The 23,183-nt window shown below is 44.5% G+C and overlaps 1 protein-coding gene across 5 annotated transcripts in view; it reads right to left on the reverse strand.

The window, feature by feature from the left end:
- Positions 1 to 23,183, reverse strand: part of TEDC2 (tubulin epsilon and delta complex 2) — a 332,149-nt gene that overhangs the window by 176,996 nt on the left and 131,970 nt on the right. For all 5 annotated transcript variants that reach the window (XM_078663007.1, XM_078663008.1, XM_078663009.1 and 2 more), the window contains one exon: positions 12,258 to 12,864. In XM_078663007.1, the coding sequence (XP_078519133.1) occupies positions 12,258 to 12,864 (607 nt within the window). The remainder of the gene's footprint in view (positions 1 to 12,257; positions 12,865 to 23,183) is intronic.

Here is a 23,183-nt window from a genome sequence, read left to right on the forward strand (position 1 = left end):
AGAGTATTCAAAATCAGACAATGCTTTCAAGTCAACAGCCTCCTCTCAGGCCTTTGGAGCAAGTGAGCACCTGGTCTGGGTTCTCTGAGATGAGGTCCTGTCTTGAGGGACCTCTAGGCAGGCGGTTACCGCGTCTTTTCAAAATTCCAGTCTTGTCTAGGTGAGTGGGCGACCTCCTTCCCTCAGCGCGGCAAGGTCCTCGCACGAGATTTCCTTCACAATATTTGGATAAAGGCTGGCAGGCGCCCGCCATGTTGCTGTTGTCTTTTTCTCTGCCGCATTAGTTAGCTTCGGGAGTGGATTGCCAAGAACAAGCTTCGTACGAGCATGGGACCCGCAGAAGGCAGGGTATTCACCCATTTTCCTCCACTAACAAATTCTGCTCAACGTTCCGTAGGCAGATGCACCACTTACGTCCAGGTTTCATTTCGTTGCCTTCCACTGCACAGGCTGCCGGGCTGCTGTGATACATGTGAATGTAGTGTTCATTTTTAAAAGAAAATACATAATAATAAAAAATATATATGAGTGCAAGGTCTCAATATATACCTTTAATTGCAGCGTACACTACCCAGTGTCCCAGACAGCGCAGGCAAATGCCTGTACAAACGCTCCCTGCTACTCATCACGCTCCAACAAATGTGACAACTTGGAACATTCCGGGTCGATCAATGTAGCAATAATGTGCTTGTATTATGTTGCAATGTTAAATCTTCTGCTAATGATTTCAGGTTGAAAATAGATGGAGTGTGCCACCCTGTGGTGGATTGTCATACAATTGAGCCAGTGTTAAGAGACAAGTGCTGGTGCCGAATCCACACCAAAACCAGCACAAATTAAGCACCAAGGGGCTCATCTACAAGAAAATGATGCTGCACAGCGCCGCAAACCATTTAGCTGTGCTGCGTCTTTTCCAATGAATAGGGATGTGTTGTATTAACAACAATACGACGCATCCCTGTGCTTTGCCCTGCGCTGGGGCTCAATTGGCTTCCATGCACCAGCGCAGGCACCCTTGCGTTATTTTGCTTCGGTGCCAGCCCCGCAGGGATGATTGTTTTTGTGCAGGAAAACCAACAATTATTAATAGCATTTTCTTCTTTCTATGCATCCCGCAGAATGCAGCATGCATAGAAAGCGGAAAAAAACGAGGAGAAATACAAGTATTTCTCCTCGTTGCGCCATTCCTACGCCTCTCCTGGGTAGGTGAAAGGTTCTGACGCATTCCCAGTTTTGGAAAATGTAGTAAATCTGGGAATGCACCAAGTTCCGTGGATGCTGCCTGGGAACACCCACAGCAACACCCAGGTAACGCCTCAGTCACGCAGAGTAATGGGAGGAAGAGGTCCATATTTACAAGGCCATAAAAATTCATGCAGGGTGACTTTACGTGGCCTAGTAAATATGGGCAAGCCCATTGTGCTGCTGGTGCATCAAAAAAAGTGACACACCGGTAGTGCAATGGGCTTGTCAATAAGCCCCTAGGTGCAAAAGTGAGCAATGGGTGGGATTTGGAACCAATCACTCCCATGCACTGGTGGAACCCATACCTCTTTAAGGATATGTACAGGGCCCTATGGTGTGCCAATGTAAAGCAAGACTGCTCAAACATGTCCCATTTACGCAGCATATCTCTCCGCACCTCAAAGAATTTTATTGGCTGCCGGTCACCAACAAAATAAAGTTTAAGGCCCTAACCTTAGCCTTTCCATGGATCCTGACCCAATTATCTGAAGCAGAGGCTTGGTGCGTACAAACAGCATTGCTTACTTAGATCTAGCGCCCAGAACCTGCTATGCACCCCCCGAGTTAGGAAAGCTTGACGGGGGGGGGGGGGGAATCCTTTGCGGTTAGGGCTGCCATGCTTTGGAATACTCTGACCACCGCCATGCGACAAATCACCTCTGAAACCATTTTTAGGAAATCAATTAAAACTTGGCTTTTTAATCTGGAGTAACCTGCTAGACTTTCTGCTGCTCGCAGGTCATCCTGCAATCCACCTGTTGCTATAGCGCCGGGACACCTCCAAGGAGGTAGCTGTTCGCGCTTTATAAATCACAGTATTATTATTATTATTATAATATGAGCAATAACTAGCTATGCCTAAGAAGGATCACAAAACACTGTAGTACTCCTTAGGATTACCTCCGCTGGGGAGAGTAAACATCCCAGACAAAACAAGATCCTCTCACTGGTACACATACAAGACCGTACTTTAGCATTTGCGAGAAGGACCCGCACCAAGAAGGTGCTGGAGCTCTATGCTGTAGTGTAGTTTAACACTTTTTCTAAAGGCTCAATGCGCCCTTTTCTGTCGTCTTTTGTTAGTTTTCATTTCAAAGTGCTATCTGAGCAAAGGCCAGCTCTGTACGCCAAAGGTGAGAAAGTTCATGGGTTTACCAACTTCTCAGGTATTTCTACGGAGGTGAAGGAAGTCACCCCATCTACAGGGCTCCACAAAGAGTCAGGGAGTACCTCGAGGTTCCATTAGTCTTCACATCAGAAGATGGGGAGGGGATGTGGCGTTATGACCAGAGCTCCCGACTTCAAAACTGGGGAGCCAAGTTTGTGTCATGATGTCAGCTCAACATCCTGTGATTCTGAGCAAATCAGGTAATCTTCCCACACCTAAAAAATAATGAATCAGAACTTGTGCAATGTAACTGACGCTCATGTAAAGCCCCCCAGAGCCCTCAGGGTGAGTTTACACTTTATAAAAATATACATCTGGCTGGTGGGCCTTACCCCATCACCATCCTTCCTGCCCATCAGGCCTTGTAAAAATGAGTCCACATGTATTGCCATAAAGGTGTTGGATGGGAGTAGTCGCGTCTTTGCCCCTGTCTTGCAACTGGTGGCTGAAAGGCTGCTGGGACAATTTTGGCCAGGCGATGATTTTGTGACTGTGAAAAGTTATAAATAGGAACTTAAATTTAGGTAATCAAACGAACAGAGGACGCTTCGGAAGACAAGCATCATAGCCATGGATTAGGGATCTTGCAGGCAGCTATGCCACAAATAGGATACAGGCCCCGTTCCAGGAAGATAAGTTAGAGACAGGAGGCACTACACGCCAGGTGAAATAGTAGCTCTCAGGCAGCCATAGCAAAGAGATATCACAGAGACATTACATGCTGCAAAGTTACAGTCCAAAAACAGAAGGGTTGGCCTTGGGTTTAGGCAAGAAAGGCTCAGGCCCGGGCGCCAATATTTCGAGGCGCAGCACGGAGCTGACTGACTTAATATCATGCAAATAGCAGCTCGTCCATCTCACTTGATAGGGTAATTTGATCCCTATTAGTAAGTAAAAGAAGAGATATCAGTTCCTCCATACTACCCTTTTTTCAAATTGTATTTTCCTTACCCAAATATAGGAGGGTGATTTGGGTATTCCCAGTTGTTTATATATATAGTCCTTTGCCCATCCTCTCAGTAGATGTCACACATCCTACCTCAAGCAGACCTTTTGATCCCCTTTCCTGAGGCCCAATCACACTTTCTGGTAGGAGGACACCAGGATGCCTCATGTGACAACTGCTGTAGTGAATCAGAAATGGCTACTAGAACTTTGGGCCAGAAACTGGTAACTTTCTAAAGTCACCCTTACATTAAAAATTACTTTAAATCTGACTTTGCCTTTAGTGGGGTTCAAGGTAACAATTATTTTGATACTTTGAAGTACTATATTCGTTGCTCCCAAATGGAAGTTAGCACTCAGTGGTAGGCTAGAGAAAACCCATGTTAGCTAAAGGGACTACCAGCTTTGCTACAGTGAAAACGTCCATTACGAGTTTCCACTGTCAGGACATGCAAAGCCTAAAAGAAATAGAAGGGAAGAGGTGGGAGGAACATACCATTACAGTTCGAGATTACAACAGTCCTACTTTTTAATATGTGGCACTACACCTTACGGGATAGTAAGGCCTTCCCTAGGGGTGATTTATAAATATTAAAAATGAAGGTTTGGTCTTGGCAAACAAGATGATTTTACCATGTCGAGTTGGGAGTTTAAAAGCTGACCCACTAGGCTCCAATGACAGACCTAGAGGCATGTTTAAGCTCAGGTGGCTTATACAGATGCAAGGGGAATACCCCAAACTGTTGTGGTGGACAAACGTGCTACAGGGTATGGAATTTACAGTGGAACATAGACCAGTGAGTGACCATGCCAATGCAGATGGCCTTTCCAGATTTTGTCACTTGAAACAAAAAAAACAAAAATGTCTGTGATGATGGAATTGACTGGGAACAAAGATCAAGAGCACTGCTTTGGTGCAATAAACTGTGGAAAGTGAGTAGGCGTCTCGGAGGTGTGACACAGAACTTAACTGGCGCTCTCCATCAAATGTGACAAAATAAACAAACCTCTGACTTTGAATTATGAGACTTTGGAGTACTTGATTTAGGCAGTTGATCCTGGATATACCTCTCTAAGGTTACCCCAATTACAGATAAGCTTACACCAACGGGAAGCCATTTTTTGAATAGTTCATCAAAAATATTGCATGTTAAAATAGGAGGGAAACAAATTGTATATTATAGCCCTGATTAACAGTGTTAGCACCGCTAAACACATGTTCATTATACTCTGTGAAAGACCGATATACATTGGAAGGATAACAACTATGAAGTTTTTAGTAAAGACTATAAAATATCTTTAAAATATCTTTCCAATTATTGAATGCCAATATCTGTCAATGTGAAATTGCGCATTTGTACAAAACTGGAGGAATACAACGTTTTATATACACATACATATATCAGATAGCCCGGGCGCACGGTCATGCCCCGCGATACAATCATATTGGAACACTATCCATGAGATATTAAAAGACCTCACAGGTCTAGCCGACATGAACACTTGGGAGGTCTGCGCACTCTGGATCTTCGGAAGGTGGAAACAACACAAAATACAAATCCGTTTTGTATCGCTAGCATAAAGAAGACTGGCTAAGCACTGGCGGGCCCCTACAGGACTCCCGATAGCAGCCTGGGTGGGAGCAGTGAGCAAATGGGCAGCAGCAGAAGAGGAGGTAATCCGGGAGGAGGAAATAAAAGGAATGAGCAATCGCCACATATCCATGGAGTGGACCCTACTGTTACACAAATTTTAACAACAAACACGAGGTGACCCCAGCATATCATCGCAAGCCCCAGGAGGCTCGCAAAACACATACCCAGACATAGGTACACACACTATTCCCCAATAAAATAAAATCAGGCCTATAGAAGGAGACTGGGAGTCCTGAGTAATGTTCTACTCCTGTTCGGATTTTGTAATTACTGCAGACACTGGCTTGCACAGTCTTTGGAGCTTCATTTGTTCAAGGGCTATTGCTGTTCGGGCAGTAGCAGGGCCAAGCTGACACAGTTGTTTTTAGTGAAAGTCACAGCAAACAGATCCTCGTTGGATAGACACAAAGTTGCAGTGTCCTTTTATAAATTGATGTGCTTGCAAGAGGGTCTTCAAACTTACCTATCCTCAATTCGGGCCAGCAACACTGTTGCGTTTTAACTAAATTCCATTTAAATGACTTACCCCTCATGGTGTGCGATTCAGCAAATTGTTATTTCCTGTCAGATTTAGATCGCTGTGATGGTGTATCTATTCAATCTAATTTACATATTGTGGTATTTGGTCCCTTTTATGAGTGCCCTAGAAGAAATTTGATTTAGACACTTTTTAAAGTTTTTACATTTTGACAATGCAGACTGCGCTGCGCTTTATACAGCTACTGCATTATCCTTTTGTCTGTTACTCTAAGGTGCTATTTAAATGGCAGAATTAAAAACTAAGGAGGAGAGTACTTTGCTGTTAGGGGGTAGGATGGCCCTACATTGTGTGTTGCTAACGTATGGTATTTTTTTACAAAAATCTTTTTGATTAGCGTCGATGTTTATGTGATAACTTCACTCCTCCTTGATCTGTTACTCCATTACATCTTAATGTGTTTTTTTTAATGTATGGCAATGCGTAATATTATTGCCATGATCTTTTTGGTTAGTGTCGATGTTTATGTAATAACTCCATTCCTCCTTGATCTGTTATTCCATTTCGTTTTGATATGTTTTTAACGTCTGGTGATGCTTAATAAGTTGATAGCTGGTATATTGGCACTATATTGTAAATTAAATATTAATGCGCTGCACTTTAGGGACTTTTATTGTATTGATGCTCAATACGCAAATTGATCGGGACCGTGATGGGCAGCTGGTCTGCGCCTAGTTACGCCTGTATTTTCAGGAGCTGGTGGGAGGAACAACGTGTGGATTGAAAAGAATGAAAAATGGACCAAACTCATAACCTTTAAGAACTGTTACATTCACAATCTTTTTTTATCATTTTGGATGGTACTAGGGACCAGTTACGTGAGTTTCTAACACACATTTCAGACATCAGCCTCAATCTATCTTTCACACAAAAGATAAATGACAGCGAGACGGCTTATCTTGTCGTATACTTCAAGATCATTGAAGGGACCGTACACAATCTTTTCCGCAAGAGCACAGCTGACAATAGCGTGCTTAATGCATGCAGGCATCACACCATGAAGCTGAAGTGGTGTATTCGATTTGGAGAATTCCTAAGGCCAAACGCAATTGCAGCACAGTGTGGGCATACGAAGAGGAAGAGAAAAAGGTGACCCACAGATTCAGAGCATGGGGCTACCCTTAACAGGTTCTCAAAACGTCTAGGGATAAAGCCAACAGTCTGACATTGGAGAGTCTCCTTAATAAGAAAGGGAGGGACAAAGAAGACCCTAATAAAGTAAGACTCATCACCACTTTCAACAGCGTGTCTAACACCATCAAATGTATGATCATAAGATACTAGCATTTGGTAAGTCAGACCCAGTGATAGGAGGTAAAATGTCCCTCCATCCCCAAGTAAAATATCACAAATCAAAATCTATCAGGGATATTTTAGTGCACAGCTACACTGGCTCAAAAGGCAGGAAGGAGGGTTGGTTGAAAGAGTAACAGGGTTTCTACAAATGTGGAAACTGCATAGCTTGTAAGGGTAGGTAAAAACAATAAACATTTGAGTTACCCACTGGTAAGACAGCCAACATCAACAAGTTTATTACATGCAGCAGTGATTATTGTGTGTATGTCTTGGTATGCCTATTGATATGTGGGCAGTACCATATATACAGTAAAGAAGAGAATACTGGAGCATCTCAGGGCGATACAGAATTGTGATCCGAATTACCCTGCACCTAGACATTGGTCGAAAGAACATAAACAGAACCCGGACGTTTTGACATTATTTGAAAATCTGAAGGATACCCTGTGCGGTGGAGACCAAGAGAAGAAGCTTAGACTCTTCGAGTTGAAGTATATTATTTTCTTTGGTTGCATGTCTCCCGGAGGCTTCAATTTGGATGAGGAACTTGATGTGCACATCGGCTGATGTGAACTCTGATTGTGGTGACTTTCTGCTGGCATTATCTGATGATGCTTTTTCGTTCTTGACAATAAATGATGTTTCACTTTGATATATTTATATTTTAGGTCTCCTCTAGTTGATGTTTTTCCAGTGGCTGCACACTGTGACTTGGTATCTTAATGCCATCATTAGAAATTTGAAGACACATACTCAGAGTTTGATGTATGTTCTCCCAGGGGTACATGTTTTGTTTGTGTGCACCTTTAGTTAGCATATATTTCTTTTTTAAATGTTTTGTTTGTTTTAAGTTAGTTTTGCCATTTTTGATGCATGCTCTAGGATACTGACTGAGATTTGTGTCCATCACCTTCTTCTTTGTGGATTCTTCTGGTAAAACATTTATGATCCTCAAGGGTAGTTTTATTTTTCAATTTATTTGGTGTTGTTATGTTGAACAGAGCCTTTGGGGGAGGTGGGAGAGGTGATATTTTGCTATTCTGGCAATCATCCAGGGTTAGCGGGAAATATAAACATTTTACCGCTAACAGAGTAAACATATGGCAGTGCTGCCGTGTGTTTAGGATACAGGTCACTTGGCCTCACATTTTTATTCTTTTCTCTAATTTAATTTAACATTTTTAGTATATGTATTTTACATTAGTCATTTGAGTACATGTTTCATGGGCATTGCCCATGAGACATGTATTCAAATGACTAATGTTCCTCTTGTTACAATGTTGCAAACAAAGAGCTATCATCTGGAATTAGCGAGGAGCTTTCATTTGTACCGCCAACAGAGTAAACCTTTGGCAGCACTACCATGTGCTTTGGATACTTGTCATTAACAATTACTCTTACCTTTATCAGGCGGGCAATACGTCACTTGGCAATTCTCCTCTATTTTTGTAGCTTTATTTAATATGCACACCACCGCCTGCAGGTTACTTTTTGTTTCAATGTTACCATGCTGCAAATAATACCGAACTCCACTTTCCAATGTCGGAAACCAGAAGTTGTATCCTAAGAACTTAACCTCTCTTTTCCCCATATGTACATATTTCTCCTGCGTTGTAATTTTTTGAAATACAAGTGAATTAATTTTATTAACACTAACCATAATCATATACTATTTATTACATAATGATTCATACTTCTATCTTTAGATGCTCAAAATTATAGGTGACATCATCCCACAAATGTTATTTTACTAAATCTGCCAACCTCAGAAGGAAGGAAGGCCAAGATAGTCTTGCCAACATTCATACATGTGACTTGGGGATCATGGAGAAGTCAATTCTGAGTGCTTAACTCATCGAGAAGTCTACGCATGTCATCAAGACACAAAGTTTTTTAATAATCCATGAACTGAACGTTTCTATGTGCAATTTCGATAACTGAGAACAATCGAAAGTGTAATAATTTAGAAAGATGTAATTTAGTATTGAGATCTACTCAAGAAATTTTGACTCTGGGAGTGGGGTCTATTAAAACATTCTATCTCAACCTTGTAAACATTCAGGGTCTTCAGACTGACATTTTTATCCCAGTGTCCAATAGCTTAAAAGTCTAAAATTGATTGCACAAATTCAGTGATTTTAGGTTTGTAAAGAATATGATTTGCGAGAATTGCTTAATCTAAATTTTTATAATGTATGCCATTTTATCATATGGTACAAATCTATAAATTGAATGTCTTTTATTAAAATTACCCTTCATGTGCTTTTGTTAGTGTTATAAACGAAATTAATGTGGAAATCAGACTGTTGTTTTCTCTCTACTTTACCTTCCCTTCTCATGTTCTGCAGCTGGGAGGTTTTTAAAATATTTGTTCAAGGTACTCTCAGCCCCCCCTCTTTTCACTACTTTTTTCACACAGATTCCGTTTCCCTTCCTTTTCCCAGTGTTCTGTGTTGGGGCTCCTCCTAAAAACCTTCCTCCATCCATTTTATCAAATATGCTTATTTTCCTCCTCCTACGTGTTCATTTTCTTCACTTTTTGGATCGGGATCTCACCCAACATCCCATTCCACACTTACTACGAAAACTGTGCCTCAATGTACAAAGTCACTTTGCCGTTGCAAAGGCTACGATTCACAAAATAGTTGTCTTTGCAACCTCAAAATGGAGAGTTACAATGCACTTAAGGTACATTGTGAGTCAGAAATGGTTTCCTGATTTTCAGTGTGCATTTTGTGACTCACTGAGATTCAAAAGGAGGAAAGGCCATGAAAAAGCGCCCCCAACCATCTTCCAAATTGCCCTAAAATAGATCAATGGTTTGGAATTGCAAGTTAGGTCGCAAGCCATTGATAAGATACCAAACTCGAAAGGAGGGGTATCCATTCAGGGACAGCTTCCGCTTTGTTAATGTAGGCTATTAGCATTGGAAGTGAGAAAACGGTCCATGGGACAGCTATATGTTTCCCACACTGCCTTTCATGGAATGCCCATTTTAGTTTTTGACTACAGAGACATTCAAGAGGAGTGCAAAGTAAAAAACCAACAGGCATTCGATGTATGTAGGAACGAGGTCTGCGGTCCTTTGCAGCCTCCAACCCTGGATTCATAGCCTGTTCGGTTGGATTTGCAATCAGAAACCTGCATCAATAATAATGAGGGAGGATTCTGAAAATATTCCCAATTTGACATTTTGCGCTGTGATTGAGTTGTTCAACCGACGCTGCAGAAAATGAAGCTCAGCCCACAAACTAGTTGCTGCTCTGAAAAGATGCTCTGGTTTCAGTAGCGACTGGTGCTGTGGAAGAGTGGCAGGACAGAAGGAAGGGGTGGAAAGAAGTCGGGGGACAAAATAAATATTAATTTTTAAAAAGTACCTGCAGCCAGCCCAGTCGCGCTCTTCCGCTCCTCTTCTCGTAGGCATAGGGTCCCAGATTCCACTACAGCCAATCCTGATGCTGCTCTCATGCCATGAAAGCAGCATCAGGATTGGCCTGAGTGACGAGGGTTTGCATTTCCAGAGAGACTGGGAGCCTGTGCCTGCTGTCTCCAATCCAGCAACGCAGCTGGGTCGGAAAAAGCTTCAGTGCCCATGACGGTTTGGCCCGCCTGAGACGGCCAGCCAAACCGCCATGCACACTGATCACAGTAAACTACCACTCCTCCTGCGCCTGTCGTCCCCAAAGCCCCGCCCCCAAAGACTCAGCAGGAAATGAAGAAAAAAACGATAATAAAACATGTTTATTATCGTTTTATTTTTCCTTTCCTGCCGTTTTGAGGCAGCTGGCAGGGGGGCGGGTCCTCCACCATACCGGAGGAACCGCAGCTGTCTGGTTTGTTACTTACCCTATGGTACTTCAGGCCCTAGGCTCCTAACTTGCTCTGGGAACACCATAGCTACTATAGTTTTTAATCTTTTAAAAGAAAAATGAAGAGTTTTACTGTACATATTCCTTAACAAATCGGACAGGCAGTAGTGGTCGGCATGGATCAGGGGTGGCGGGCGTGGGAGTGGGGTACAGAGATATTTTTTTTAAAAAAAAGAAAAAAAAACGTACCTTACTGCCGTGTCTCTCAGTCATCTCTCCTCGCGTTGGGAATGAAACAGGAAGCAGACAGCCAGGCTCCCTTGACCAATCACACCAAGGCTCCCCTGACCAATCACAACACCTGCAATGCAGTAATGTGATTGGTCGCAGAGGAATAGGGCACGTTTACAACACATGCCATTACAACACTGTAATTACAACGACTTGCTGTGCAACAGTAGGGAAGGTGCTGGATTTAAAATCCAACACCTTGTGCCCCCTACAGCAAGTCGTTGTAATAGTATGCAATGTAACTATGAGGTAGTCGTAATGACCGTGTTGTAATGGCATGCGTTGTATCAACTTAGTTGTAAACTATGTTTACCGTCTGAGAGCCATGGTTCAGTGCTCAGCCAGGGACTGGGGGCCTGGGCATGTTCTCCATGCAGGCTGTAATGCAGCCTACATGGAGAACAGTGAGAGCGGGCATGACTGCTTGGCTGACCAAACAGTCATGGCGTACTTAGGAGGGTGCTACCACTCCTCTCCTGCTCTGCAGCGCCGTCACGCAAAGCTGCCACTTCATCAGGACAAAATAAAATGATAATAACATTACGTTATTATCATTTTATTTTTTCCTTTCTTTTACTGCATCAAGGCAGTGGGGCAATGCTCCTTCGCCTTAGCGGAGGAGTCATCACTGCAAACAGGTCAATGAAAGACTGGTTGTCAAACGAGGAAGGGGAACTGGCCATTGACTTTTTAAAGAAAAATCTGGATTTAAAGTGTTTTTATGGGAGCACTGGCTCCCAAAACAGGAGCAGTCTCAAGCCCTGCTGTTTTATTACCACAACCATTTGCTGATGAATTGAAGATGTTCAAAGCAAGGAGTACTATATAAATTTTTAGTAAATATAAGGATTTTCTACTCCAATCATTTATGTACCTATGCTATTATTTTAGGTTTACATATGATTAACGTGGCATGCGAATACCTTATACAATGTATGTGCGGGTGGTTAGTAAAAAAGTCGACCACATGCTTTACTGAAAGACGACAACGTGGCCTTGGGTTGTCTTCTTGCTTTCAACATTAAGTAATTTGTCAATTTTAAGTAATCAACTACCTCTGTGTGGTCTTGTCAAACCTAAAAGCAAAGTTAAAATTGTAAACGTAAAACAAAGCGATGTTCGCAAGTTAGTAATGAAGCCCATCCACCAAATGTGTTTGTTCAATAGACCACTGTTCTCACAGAAATACTTTGTGGTGAATCCCAATAACCATGGTACTGAGTTATCATGAAATACTGCTAACCCTTCCCCCACCCAGCTGGAAACATCCTTACCATGTAATACGCAAGTCTTTGCAGAAGAAAACCTACCCTGATTCTTTGAGCGTGAAGCGCTGTGCTTTGCTTCCTCCAGAGACAACAGTCAGTATCCGCTTCTCACTTGAGACTGGATCTGGACCATCCACCTCCAGGTCTTCAAGCAGCCGATCAGCATCTCCACCCTTGGTTGATGTTTTCGGAGCGTGCGAACCTGCAGCTTCACTTTGCTGTTGGTTAGGCCCGTTTGTTGAAGAGGACCGTGGGCCTTTTGGCTGAGAAGCTTCTCTTGTGTGAACCCTCCCGGACTCCTTGGTACTGCGAGCAACCTGCGCAGCAGCTACAGATCCCCCTCGGCTTCGCTTTTTTTCAGGGTTAGTCCTGTATGGTGCGTGCAACACATATCCTTGGGGCTTCCTGGTGGGATTAGGTTTTGTGGCGAGTGTCGCTGAAGTAGGTCTTGGTGTCTTCTCTTTTAGGACTGAGGCTGGGCATCTGACAGGGTTGGTACCAGCTGTTGGGTTTTTGTCTGGGTCCTCCCCAGGTTTCCCTGGAACTTCAGGTTTCTGTGGCGTAAGAGTATTTCGGATACGCATAGCTTTCTCTAAAGCTCGATTCAAAAGGATCAGCTCCTGCTGTTCTTCAACTGATGACTTGTTCTCTGCAGGAAAGTAAATAAAATGAGTGAACAAGGTAGAGAGGTAACAACTGGCAAACTGCAGGCAAATCACAGGGATTTCATTAACTTCAGTTGGTACTTGACAGACAGACTAAGGGCTTTATTATGAGTCTGGCGGTCCACGGACGACCAGACACACAGTGGCGGTCTCCGGATCGCACTATTAAGACTAGATAATTTCAAAAAGGGGGTGGTGATGGACAGAGTATCTGAGTTAATCAGAACACTCCTACCCAGTCAACAGATCAGGGCTTGATCCATCACCGTTTTTTAGCTCACTGCACCATCCCAGTTCAGAACCTGGCTATATGCAAATTAGTCTGTCCCTGGCCCAGTGCATCATGGGAACAGGGCAGACCAAACTACCAAGCCAATTCTTCACTGGAAAGGAAACAAGCTTCCGGGGACCGGTTTCTGGCATTATAGCCGTCTTCGGCCCGGCTTGCTTGAATCCTGATGGCGCAATGAGCAAGGGACTCATGTCTGAGCATACCCTTCCACACTCATGGTGGCCAAAATAATTTCAAAAAGGGGGTGGTGATGGACAGAGTATCTGAGTTAATCAGAACACTCCTACCCAGTCAACAGATCAGGGCTTGATCCATCACCGTTTTTTAGCTCACTGCACCATCCCAGTTCAGAACCTGGCTATATGCAAATTAGTCTGTCCCTGGCCCAGTGCATCATGGGAACAGGGCAGACCAAACTACCAAGCCAATTCTTCACTGGAAAGGAAACAAGCTTCCGGGGACCGGTTTCTGGCATTACAGCCGTCTTCGGCCCGGCTTGCTTGAATCCTGATGGTGCAATGAGCAAGGGACTCATGTCTGAGCATACCCTTCCACACTCATGGTGGCCAAAATAATTTCAAAAAGGGGGTGGTGATGGACAGAGTATCTGAGTTAATCAGAACACTCCTACCCAGTCAACAGATCAGGGCTTGATCCATCACCGTTTTTTAGCTCACTGCACCATCCCAGTTCAGAACCTGGCTATATGCAAATTAGTCTGTCCCTGGCCCAGTGCATCATGGGAACAGGGCAGACCAAACTACCAAGCAAATTCTTCACTGGAAAGGAAACAAGCTTCCGGGGACCGGGTTTCTGGCATTACAGCCGTCTTCGGCCCGGCTTGCTTGAATCCTGATGGTGCAATGAGCAAGGGACTCATGTCTGAGCATACCCTTCCACACTCATGGTGGCCAAAATAATTTCAAAAAGGGGGTGGTGATGGACAGAGTATCTGAGTTAATCAGAACACTCCTACCCAGTCAACAGATCAGGGCTTGATCCATCACCGTTTTTTAGCTCACTGCACCATCCCAGTTCAGAACCTGGCTATATGCAAATTAGTCTGTCCCTGGCCCAGTGCATCATGGGAACAGGGCAGACCAAACTACCAAGCCAATTCTTCACTGGAAAAGAAACAAGCTTCCGGGGACCGGTTTCTGGCATTATAGCCGTCTTCGGCCCGGCTTGCTTGAATCCTGATGGCGCAATGAGCAAGGGACTCATGTCTGAGCATACCCTTCCACACTCATGGTGGCCAAAATAATTTCAAAAAGGGGGTGGTGATGGACAGAGTATCTGAGTTAATCAGAACACTCCTACCCAGTCAACAGATCAGGGCTTGATCCATCACCGTTTTTTAGCTCACTGCACCATCCCAGTTCAGAACCTGGCTACATGCAAATTAGTCTGTCCCTGGCCCAGTGCATCATGGGAACAGGGCAGACCAAACTACCAAGCCAATTCTTCACTGGAAAGGAAACAAGCTTCCGGGGACCGATTTCTGGCATTACAGCCGTCTTCGGCCCGGCTTGCTTGAATCCTAATGGTGCAATGAGCAAGGGACTCATGTCTGAGCATACCCTTCCACACTCATGGTGGCCAAAATAATTTCAAAAAGCCCTGATCTTTTGACTGGGTAGGAGTGTTCTGCTTAATTCAGATACTCTGTCCATCACCACCCACTTTTGAATCGTTTTGGCCACCCCAAGTGTGGAAGGGTATGCTCAGATGTGAGTCCCTTGCTCACTGCACCATCAGGATTCAAGCAAGCCGGGACGAAGACGGCTGTAATGCCAGAAACCGGTCCCCGGAAGCTTGTTTCCTTTCCAGTAAAGAATTGGCTTGGTAGTTTGGTCTGCCCTGTTCCCATGATGCACTGGGCCAGGGTCAGACTAATTTGCATGTAGCCAGGTTCTGAACTGGGATGGTGCAGTGAGCTAAAAAACGGTGATGGATCAAGCCCTGATCTTTTGACTGGGTAGGAGTGTTCTGCTTAATTCAGATACTCTGTCCATCACCACCCCCTTTTGAATCGTTTTGGCCACCCCAAGTGTGGAAGTGTATGCTCAGATGTGAGTCCCTTGCTCACTGCACCATCAGGATTCAAGCAAGCCGAACCGAAGACGGCTGTAATGCCAGAAACCGGTCCCCGGAAGCTTGTTTCCTTTCCAGTAAGGAATTGGCTTGGTAGTTTGGTCTGCCCTGTTCCCATGATGCACTGGGCCAGGGTCAGACTAATTTGCATGTAGCCAGGTTCTGAACTGGGATGGTGCAGTGAGCTAAAAAACGGTAATGGATCAAGCCCTGATCTTTTGACTGGGTAGGAGTGTTCTGCTTAATTCAGATACTCTGTCCATCACCACCCCCTTTTGAATCGTTTTGGCTACCCCAAGTGTGGAAGGGTATGCTCAGATGTGAGTCCCTTGCTCACTGCACCATCAGGATTCAAGCAAGCCGGGCCGAAGACGGCTGGAATGCCAGAAACGGGTCCCCGGAAGCTTGTTTCCTTTCCAGTAAAGAATTGGCTTGGTAGTTTGGTCTGCCCTGTTCCCATGATGCACTGGGCCAGGGTCAGACTAATTTGCATGTAGCCAGGTTCTGAACTGGGATGGTGCAGTGAGCTAAAAAACGGTGATGGATCAAGCCCTGATCTTTTGACTAGGGAAGGATTGTTCTGCTTAATTCAGATACTCTGTCCATCACCACCCCCTTTTGAATCGTTTTGGCCACCCCAAGTGTGGAAGGGTATGCTCAGATGTGAGTCCCTTGCTCACTGCACCATCAGGATTCAAGCAAGCCGGGCCGAAGACCGCTGTAATGCCAGAAACCGGTCCCCAGGAGCTTGTTTCCTTTCTAGTAAAGAATTGGCTTGGTAGTTTGGTCTGCCCTGTTCCCATGATGCACTGGGCCAGGGTCAGACTAATTTGCATGTAGCCAGGTTCTGAACTGGGATGGTGCAGTGAGCTAAAAAACGGTGATGGATCAAGCCCTGATCTTTTGACTGGGTAGGAGTGTTCTGCTTAATTCAGATACTCTGTCCATCACCACCCCCTTTTGAATCGTTTTGGCCACCCCAAGTGTGGAAGGGTATGCTCAGATGTGAGTCCCTTGCTCACTGCACCATCAGGATTCAAGCAAGCCGGGCCGAAGACGGCTGTAATGCCAGAAACCGGTCCCCGGAAGCTTGTTTCCTTTCCAGTAAAGAATTGGCTTGGTGGTTTGGTCTGCCCTGTTCCCATGATGCAATGGGCCAGGGTCAGACTAATTTGCATGTAGCCAGGTTCTGAACTGGGATGGTGCAGTGAGCTAAAAAACAGTGATGGATCAAGCCCTGATCTTTTGACTGGGTAGGAGTGTTCTGCTCAATTCAGATACTCCGTCCATCACCACCCCCTTTTGAATCGTTTTGGCCACCCCAAGTGTGGAAGGGTATGCTCAGATGTGAGTCCCTTGCTCACTGCACCATCAGGACTCAAGCAAGCCGGGCCGAAGACGGGTGTAATGCCAGAAACCGGTCCCCGGAAGCTTGTTTCCTTTCCAGTAAAGAATTGGCTTGGTAGTTTGGTCTGCCCTGTTCCCATGATGCACTGGGCCAGGGTCAGACTAATTTGCATGTAGCCAGGTTCTGAACTGGGATGGTGCAGTGAGCTAAAAAACGGTGATGGGTCAAGCCCTGATCTTTTGACTGGGTAGGAGTGTTCTGCTTAATTCAGATACTCTGTCCATCACCACCCCCTTTTGAATCTATTAAGACTAGGGCGGTTGGCCCACCCTGGGACCACCGACACCGCCAGGGAACCGCTGTTCACTGGCCGTTGAGTGGCGGTCCTGAGGCGACAATATGCTTGGCGGCGGCGCTGCGGCCTCGGCAAGCATATTATGAGTTTCCTCACCGCCAGACTTTTCATTGTGGTGCGACCAACATGAAAAGTGTGGCAGTGAAGAAACAAAGGGGGCCCTACAAGGCCCCCTGGTGCCTCACGCCATGTGGAAGCACACAAGGGGACACACCACGTGCCCTCCGTGTGCATGCACACCAGTACCTGCACTGCATGGACTGCAGCAGTCCATGCCATGCAGGTACTGCTTTTGATGTTCCCATTGTGGTGCCTATTTCATGGGTCCTGCTCCTGTACCACCAAAGTCATAACAAGGCCCTAAAGCTTTTGACGCAACCACAATGCTGGTCACTGCTCCCTGGACAACTTATGCATTGACGAATTTGAGCAGGTGTTCACTTTCTTTCTTGAACAACGGCTAAGTTGACCGGATGTTCAGAATTTCCTTGGGTAGTCCCAGTTTTTCAAGAATGTCCTGAACTCTCGACACTTTTAAGCAAAGACATGTTTTGATATTTTAGCGAGGGTCAGGTGAGCACATACATTACAGTGTGGCACATTCCTACTCTTTTACTGGCTCTCTCCTCACACTAGGGAAAGAACTTCTATGCCTCTAATAGTCGCCAGCGGTGCGGCGTCATTCACATAGCATAGCAGGTTGAATGGCGGGGTGGGTAACTAAGCTGCCACTGGGCCAGCTGTGGCCACTGAAGGTAAGAGCAGTGGGGCAGGGTGTGTGCGTGTGTTTTTGGGGGGGGGGAGGGGGTTCGAGAGACAACCACAATGAAAAATGATATAAATAAATAATTTGCCCTAATGGTCATCTCTCGAAACCCCCCCCCCTCCCACCGCCCGACCCCACCGCTCTTACCTGCAGCGGCCGTGGATGCACTGGACTCATTGCAGCATGGGATCGGGGTGCTCTTATATCACACAGGTTTGCAAAATTCCTTATACAGAGTCATAGAAAGGTACTCTGAAACAAATACTAAAGGACCACAAACTGAAGCTTGTCTAGTCCAGATTTTCTTGATTTGCTTTATAGTACTTTTATTTGTGTTTTACTGTTATCAATACAATATCTTTACCTTTTGGGAAGGAAATGAGGTGCACAACCTCCGAAACACGTCTTTCTTTAGCTTTATGTAGCCCTTTGTTGTAGATTTGTAAGTTACGTCAATGTAGTCCTATGTCATGGGAGCTGTCATTGTGATACTTCAACATCTGTAGTAGGTGACAATGTTTAGTCCAATTTCTATGTATGTTCTGAGTTTTGGTTAGAAAAATCTGGTCACCTTAAAAAAGGTCCTTGCACCAATGTAGATTTCAATCCCTACAAACCCTCTTCAAGCTTCAGAGAGCACAAAACTTTGCTGCATAGCTCATTTTTGGCCTAGATTTCTATACTGCATTCACATTGAAGACCCTACTTTAGTTTGTCAATAAACGAAAGATCAGTGTTTAATTCAAAAAGTGCAGCTTCACAAGAGGCTACTTCTGAAAATGTTGCCAGTCTTTCCAGACTGAAGTCTATAATCTGCAATACTCAGCCTTTGAGCCATTGGCAAGACTAATTACAATAATGGAGGAGGCCGACAAACGCATGCACAACTCACAAGCCAATGGAACACTAAAGGAAGGAACAAAACTGTCTGCTAATCCTCAAGGCCTTGAAAACAAACCTATTAAGTGCTGCTAACAGGTCTGATGAGGTCGAATATCTCACCCATCAAGGTCTTCTCCCTCACATACTAATTCGGACCTTTTGTTACGCCATCACAGCCCTAAGACAAGTTGCCGTCACTATTAAAGTATACCTTCCTTGTCCTCAAAGGCGCTGAATTCCCCATGTACACCATATGCGCTGCTAGGAATTGTACTATAACTTTTGCAATGAGCAAGGAAGACCTGGATTCATTCCATTATGATTTCATAATTTTCACCTCTTTTCTCGAATATATGTATTTCTTTTTCGCACTTCGAAGAGACTAGCTAGTGGATTAAAGCACTTAAGAAAAGCAGTAATTAAAAATTAAATGAAGAAATAAATAAGAGACTCAGCCAGAGATTGCTGCTAAAGCACGGCAGTCCTGCGCTGAAGTCCCTTAGGACTCAAGCAAAGATCGGCCAATGGACATCAAACCAGTCCTGAAGGTCCCATTATGCCAAATAACATTGAAGATGCTTTATCTCCTACCATAATACACTACAGCTCTACACCTCAACCTGCAATGTTGCATATTGAAGACTGGACTCTGTCAATGTATCTACCATCTGACCGGCTACGGACACCACTGTGCCAGAGCAGTGCAAACCATGTGCGCTTACCATAGGCCTGGACTTTCATATTTGTACTTCTCCAGAACAAGATTCCCATCCATAAAAATGCCAATATCATTTGATGCACAATCTCAGGTCCTTCCTTTTTCCAACAACCAAGCTAACATCCAGCTCTACTGATCCACTCATATATTTCAGTGCAGCACAAGATAGCTATGGGATCATGTAAGACCATTGAAGTTAGAGAATTGATGGTCATCTACACTCCCAAAATCGTGCATTTATCCTTCATTTCAAAAGAAATAGACATCATGAAGCTTAAACTCTGCAGTTTCGTTCAGTTCATGAGAATAAAAAAGCACCAGCAGCATGAACTCAACAAAAGTCAACGTAATATACAACGCCGGCTTCGTAAAATAAAAAGAAGTCAAAAGATCATAGTATCAAAATATCGTCACCCACCCCACACAGCAGCTTACAAAAATAGTGCACAATATCCGATTCATGAATAAGCAGTCACAAATGTCATAACATTAATAGTGCGTTGCACATATTTAGGTCAGTTTAACCAACACGTGATTTTGATTAATAACCATATAATCACCTAAAATTCCCTACACTAAAACACAGTGCATGGTCGACAATCCAGTGTCCCACATATCTTAAAAACGCATTGAAAAATATAAAGGTGGCAAATTAACCATTACAATGCAGCTCATTTTGCTCAGGTCCAACATTGTAAAGTGCAACATGCCAAGCAACTTATCCCAATGACACATGGGGCTCTCTTAATCAACCTTATTAACACAGCCAAATTTCCAGTCTCCTGTGTGCCCTTGCCAGACCACCCTCATGGTGCAGACAGGACTCAGTAGGAACTTCAAACGGTGCCGCATATATTACAACGAACATTTTAAAGGAAAGAGGGTACAAATAACCCGCAGCTTACAACACATTTTCCTCACGTGAGCATTATAAAGCTCAATGTCCATAGATGCTTATATCAACCATAAGAAACCCTCTTAATAATCCCTGCTATTGGGGTCAAATTTCCCAACTCCCAGCCCATAGGCCAGATTTTAACAGATGAGGCAGCCTTTTAAACGCTCGAGGTTAGCTTACCGATTCAAACACCAGGCTGCCACTTAAGATGTGAAAACCTTTTGCCATAGAGCACTAAGGTCCCGATTACAATGCCGTAGGAAACTGCTCCAACCCTTGGTCTGAGCCGTTCCTACGGCATCGTAATTGGCTGTTCGCATTCCTTTTTGATGGAGTCAGTCGGAAAGAAATCTGAACTGAATTTCCAAATGGCCTCAGCCAGTCTGCCATTCAGAAAGCTTCCAGTAATGCCTTGGGCGGCTCTTTCCGCCCAAGGGATCACAATGGCAGATTCCAACAGCCTTTCTGTGCTGGCCTTTCCAGCACAGAGAGGCTGTGGGAATCTGACTTTGCGGGCCCCCAGCAGGCCCCCTTGTGTGCAAGTCCTCCGGATGGCAGCCTAGGGTGAACCATTGGTGCCCCCTTGTTGATCCTTGCACCCGATGGCAGGCACCTTGAGGTGCCTGTCAATGGGTGTGGGGATGAAGTGCACCTCAGCTCTTAACAATGAGAGCATGTATTCAGGTCAGAATGCATGCTCCCATTGTAAAGAATAGAAATGCGACCAAACAGTGTTCGATTGCATCCTAATTGCTGGGCTGGGACCGCCGACAGGAGGTTGTTCTTTCCCAGTTCCCAAACAATGTTGGACAGACTCAGGTCCGTCCAACATTGTACTCGGGCCCGAAGAGAGAAAAAGTCTAACCTGGGATGTTATGATTTTTCGCAGGTATAGTCTAATGGCAATGGCTACGTCCTGGTATTTAATGTCACACAGCAATTTTAAGCCCATTTCTCTCGACTGTATCTTGTACTTTTTAAAAACAGGCTGGAAAATCTTCTTCGTTTCCTCGAGGAGGAGTGCACAATCCATTAGTAGGTGGATCACTGAATATTTCCTACCCCGTTTACAAGGGCATTGGCCATTGTACTCGTCTACTTGTGCTTTTAAGCCCTCTATTCGCCAACATGGGTCAATTCCCACCCTCAGCCGCAGAATTGTGTTCTGTAAGGGCTTGTCTGATATTATATATAAGTATGGATGCAATACTAAAAAGGGGATAAGTGAACTATAGAATTTGAGATACTGAAGGTCCTCTTTCAAACTGGTTTCAATAGCACATTGTCCGGGAACATAGTTTACGACGCGGTTTTTACACCGCAGTGCCTTTACCCCGCAGCTATTACAACGCAAGTCGTTACTACGACTTGCGCTGGATGGCGCTGTGGGATAAGGAATCTTGCAATTTTATATTCCAACACCTTCCCTACTGTTACGGGGACTGGTGTTGGAATATAAAATTATAAGATTCCTAAATCCACTTCCTCCAACGCAAGTCGTTGTAACGACTTGCGTTGTAAGACTTGCGTGGTAAAGGCATGCGTTGTTACAACATGCGTTGTAACGAAGTACATCCCACATTGTCTGAGGGTGCTTTTTATATGACTAACTTGAGCTAGTGTCCCTCCCTCCGTGAGCAAGTCAGGTACTTCCAGGCGCTTCAACGTTTCTATTACAGGGCTCTCGAAAAGGGGAAGGTTGCCAACACCTCGGGTCAAATCAGAGCCGACAGTTTGTCGCCAGGAACCCCATTTTTAATGGAGAAATAAACGATTAAATATGCGGCGTCCGCCAGCACATTCCAGGTTACTGTTCTCAATTCCCTTCGGACAGCCTGTATCATAAAAATGTCTGTAAATCAAGAAGCAGTTTCAACGAATTACCCTCCAAGACTTCCTAAGCAACATGCCTATCCATTGCCAGCATATCTGCACCCATAAGAGCCTGGGTTATTAGTTTGCCTTGTATCACTTTACCTAAAGGCTCAAAGGTATAGCTACCAAATGTGAGGTCGAACTTTTTCAGGCCATTCACTTTAGTTGATGGTACTAGTCTCCTGGAGCTCACATGCTTAACCAACTTCAGATTGTGTGTGAGAAGATCATACCTACATACTTATACTGCCTAACCTGCCCCAGCTGCACATTCCCTAAGAACTAAGCAAAAAAAATATTTCTAATGAAATGCAAGGTTTTTCTTTTCTCAACCTTTATCGTAGTTTTTTTTCTTCATAACAATAGGTTTCGAGAGCATTTTTTTTTTTTTTTTTAGCCCTATAGGCATTAGATCCATCACTACCAGATAGTCCGTGCACATAAGGCAGTTGGTATGCCTGCCCCCAATCTTTGGAGAGTAGCTGTGTGTGTCGTGTAACGTCTTGGGGAGGTCCACAATAAACAGAACAAACAGCAGGGGTGCTAAGGCGCACCCATGCTGTAAGTCATTCACCACCAGAATTTTCCTCAACAGGTTTCCTTGTCCGTCCAGATCAACCTAGACACAATTATCACTGTGCATTTTCATCACAAGGCTGAACAGTGGCCCAGATATATTCCCTTGTTGAAGTTTCCACCTGAGCGTACCTCTGTCCACCCTGTTGAATACTGCTTGGAAGTCAACGAAGCAGCAAAAGAGGCCACCTACCGACTACATTGACTTCCATGCAACTCCCCACAGTGTGAAACAGTGGTCCATTGTAGAATGCTTCAGCCTAAAGCAGCCTTGCCCCACCATGATTATCCCAAAATCAAATCCCTAAGCAATAAGATATTTTAATAATGTTTGAGCAGAAACTTTAGAAGGGATATCGAGGAGAGAGATCAAGCAACAGTTAGCAGGCTGATCCGATTGACCTTTTTCATGTATGTGCTTCACCATAGCTCCCTTCCAGGAGTCTGGAAGGACACCTATTAGTGTTACCCACTACCCTAAGTCAATTGAAGACATGCC

Source organism: Lissotriton helveticus, chromosome 10 (genome assembly GCF_964261635.1).
Source record: "Lissotriton helveticus chromosome 10, aLisHel1.1, whole genome shotgun sequence".
In the NCBI taxonomy this organism is placed as follows: Eukaryota; Metazoa; Chordata; class Amphibia; order Caudata; family Salamandridae; genus Lissotriton; species Lissotriton helveticus.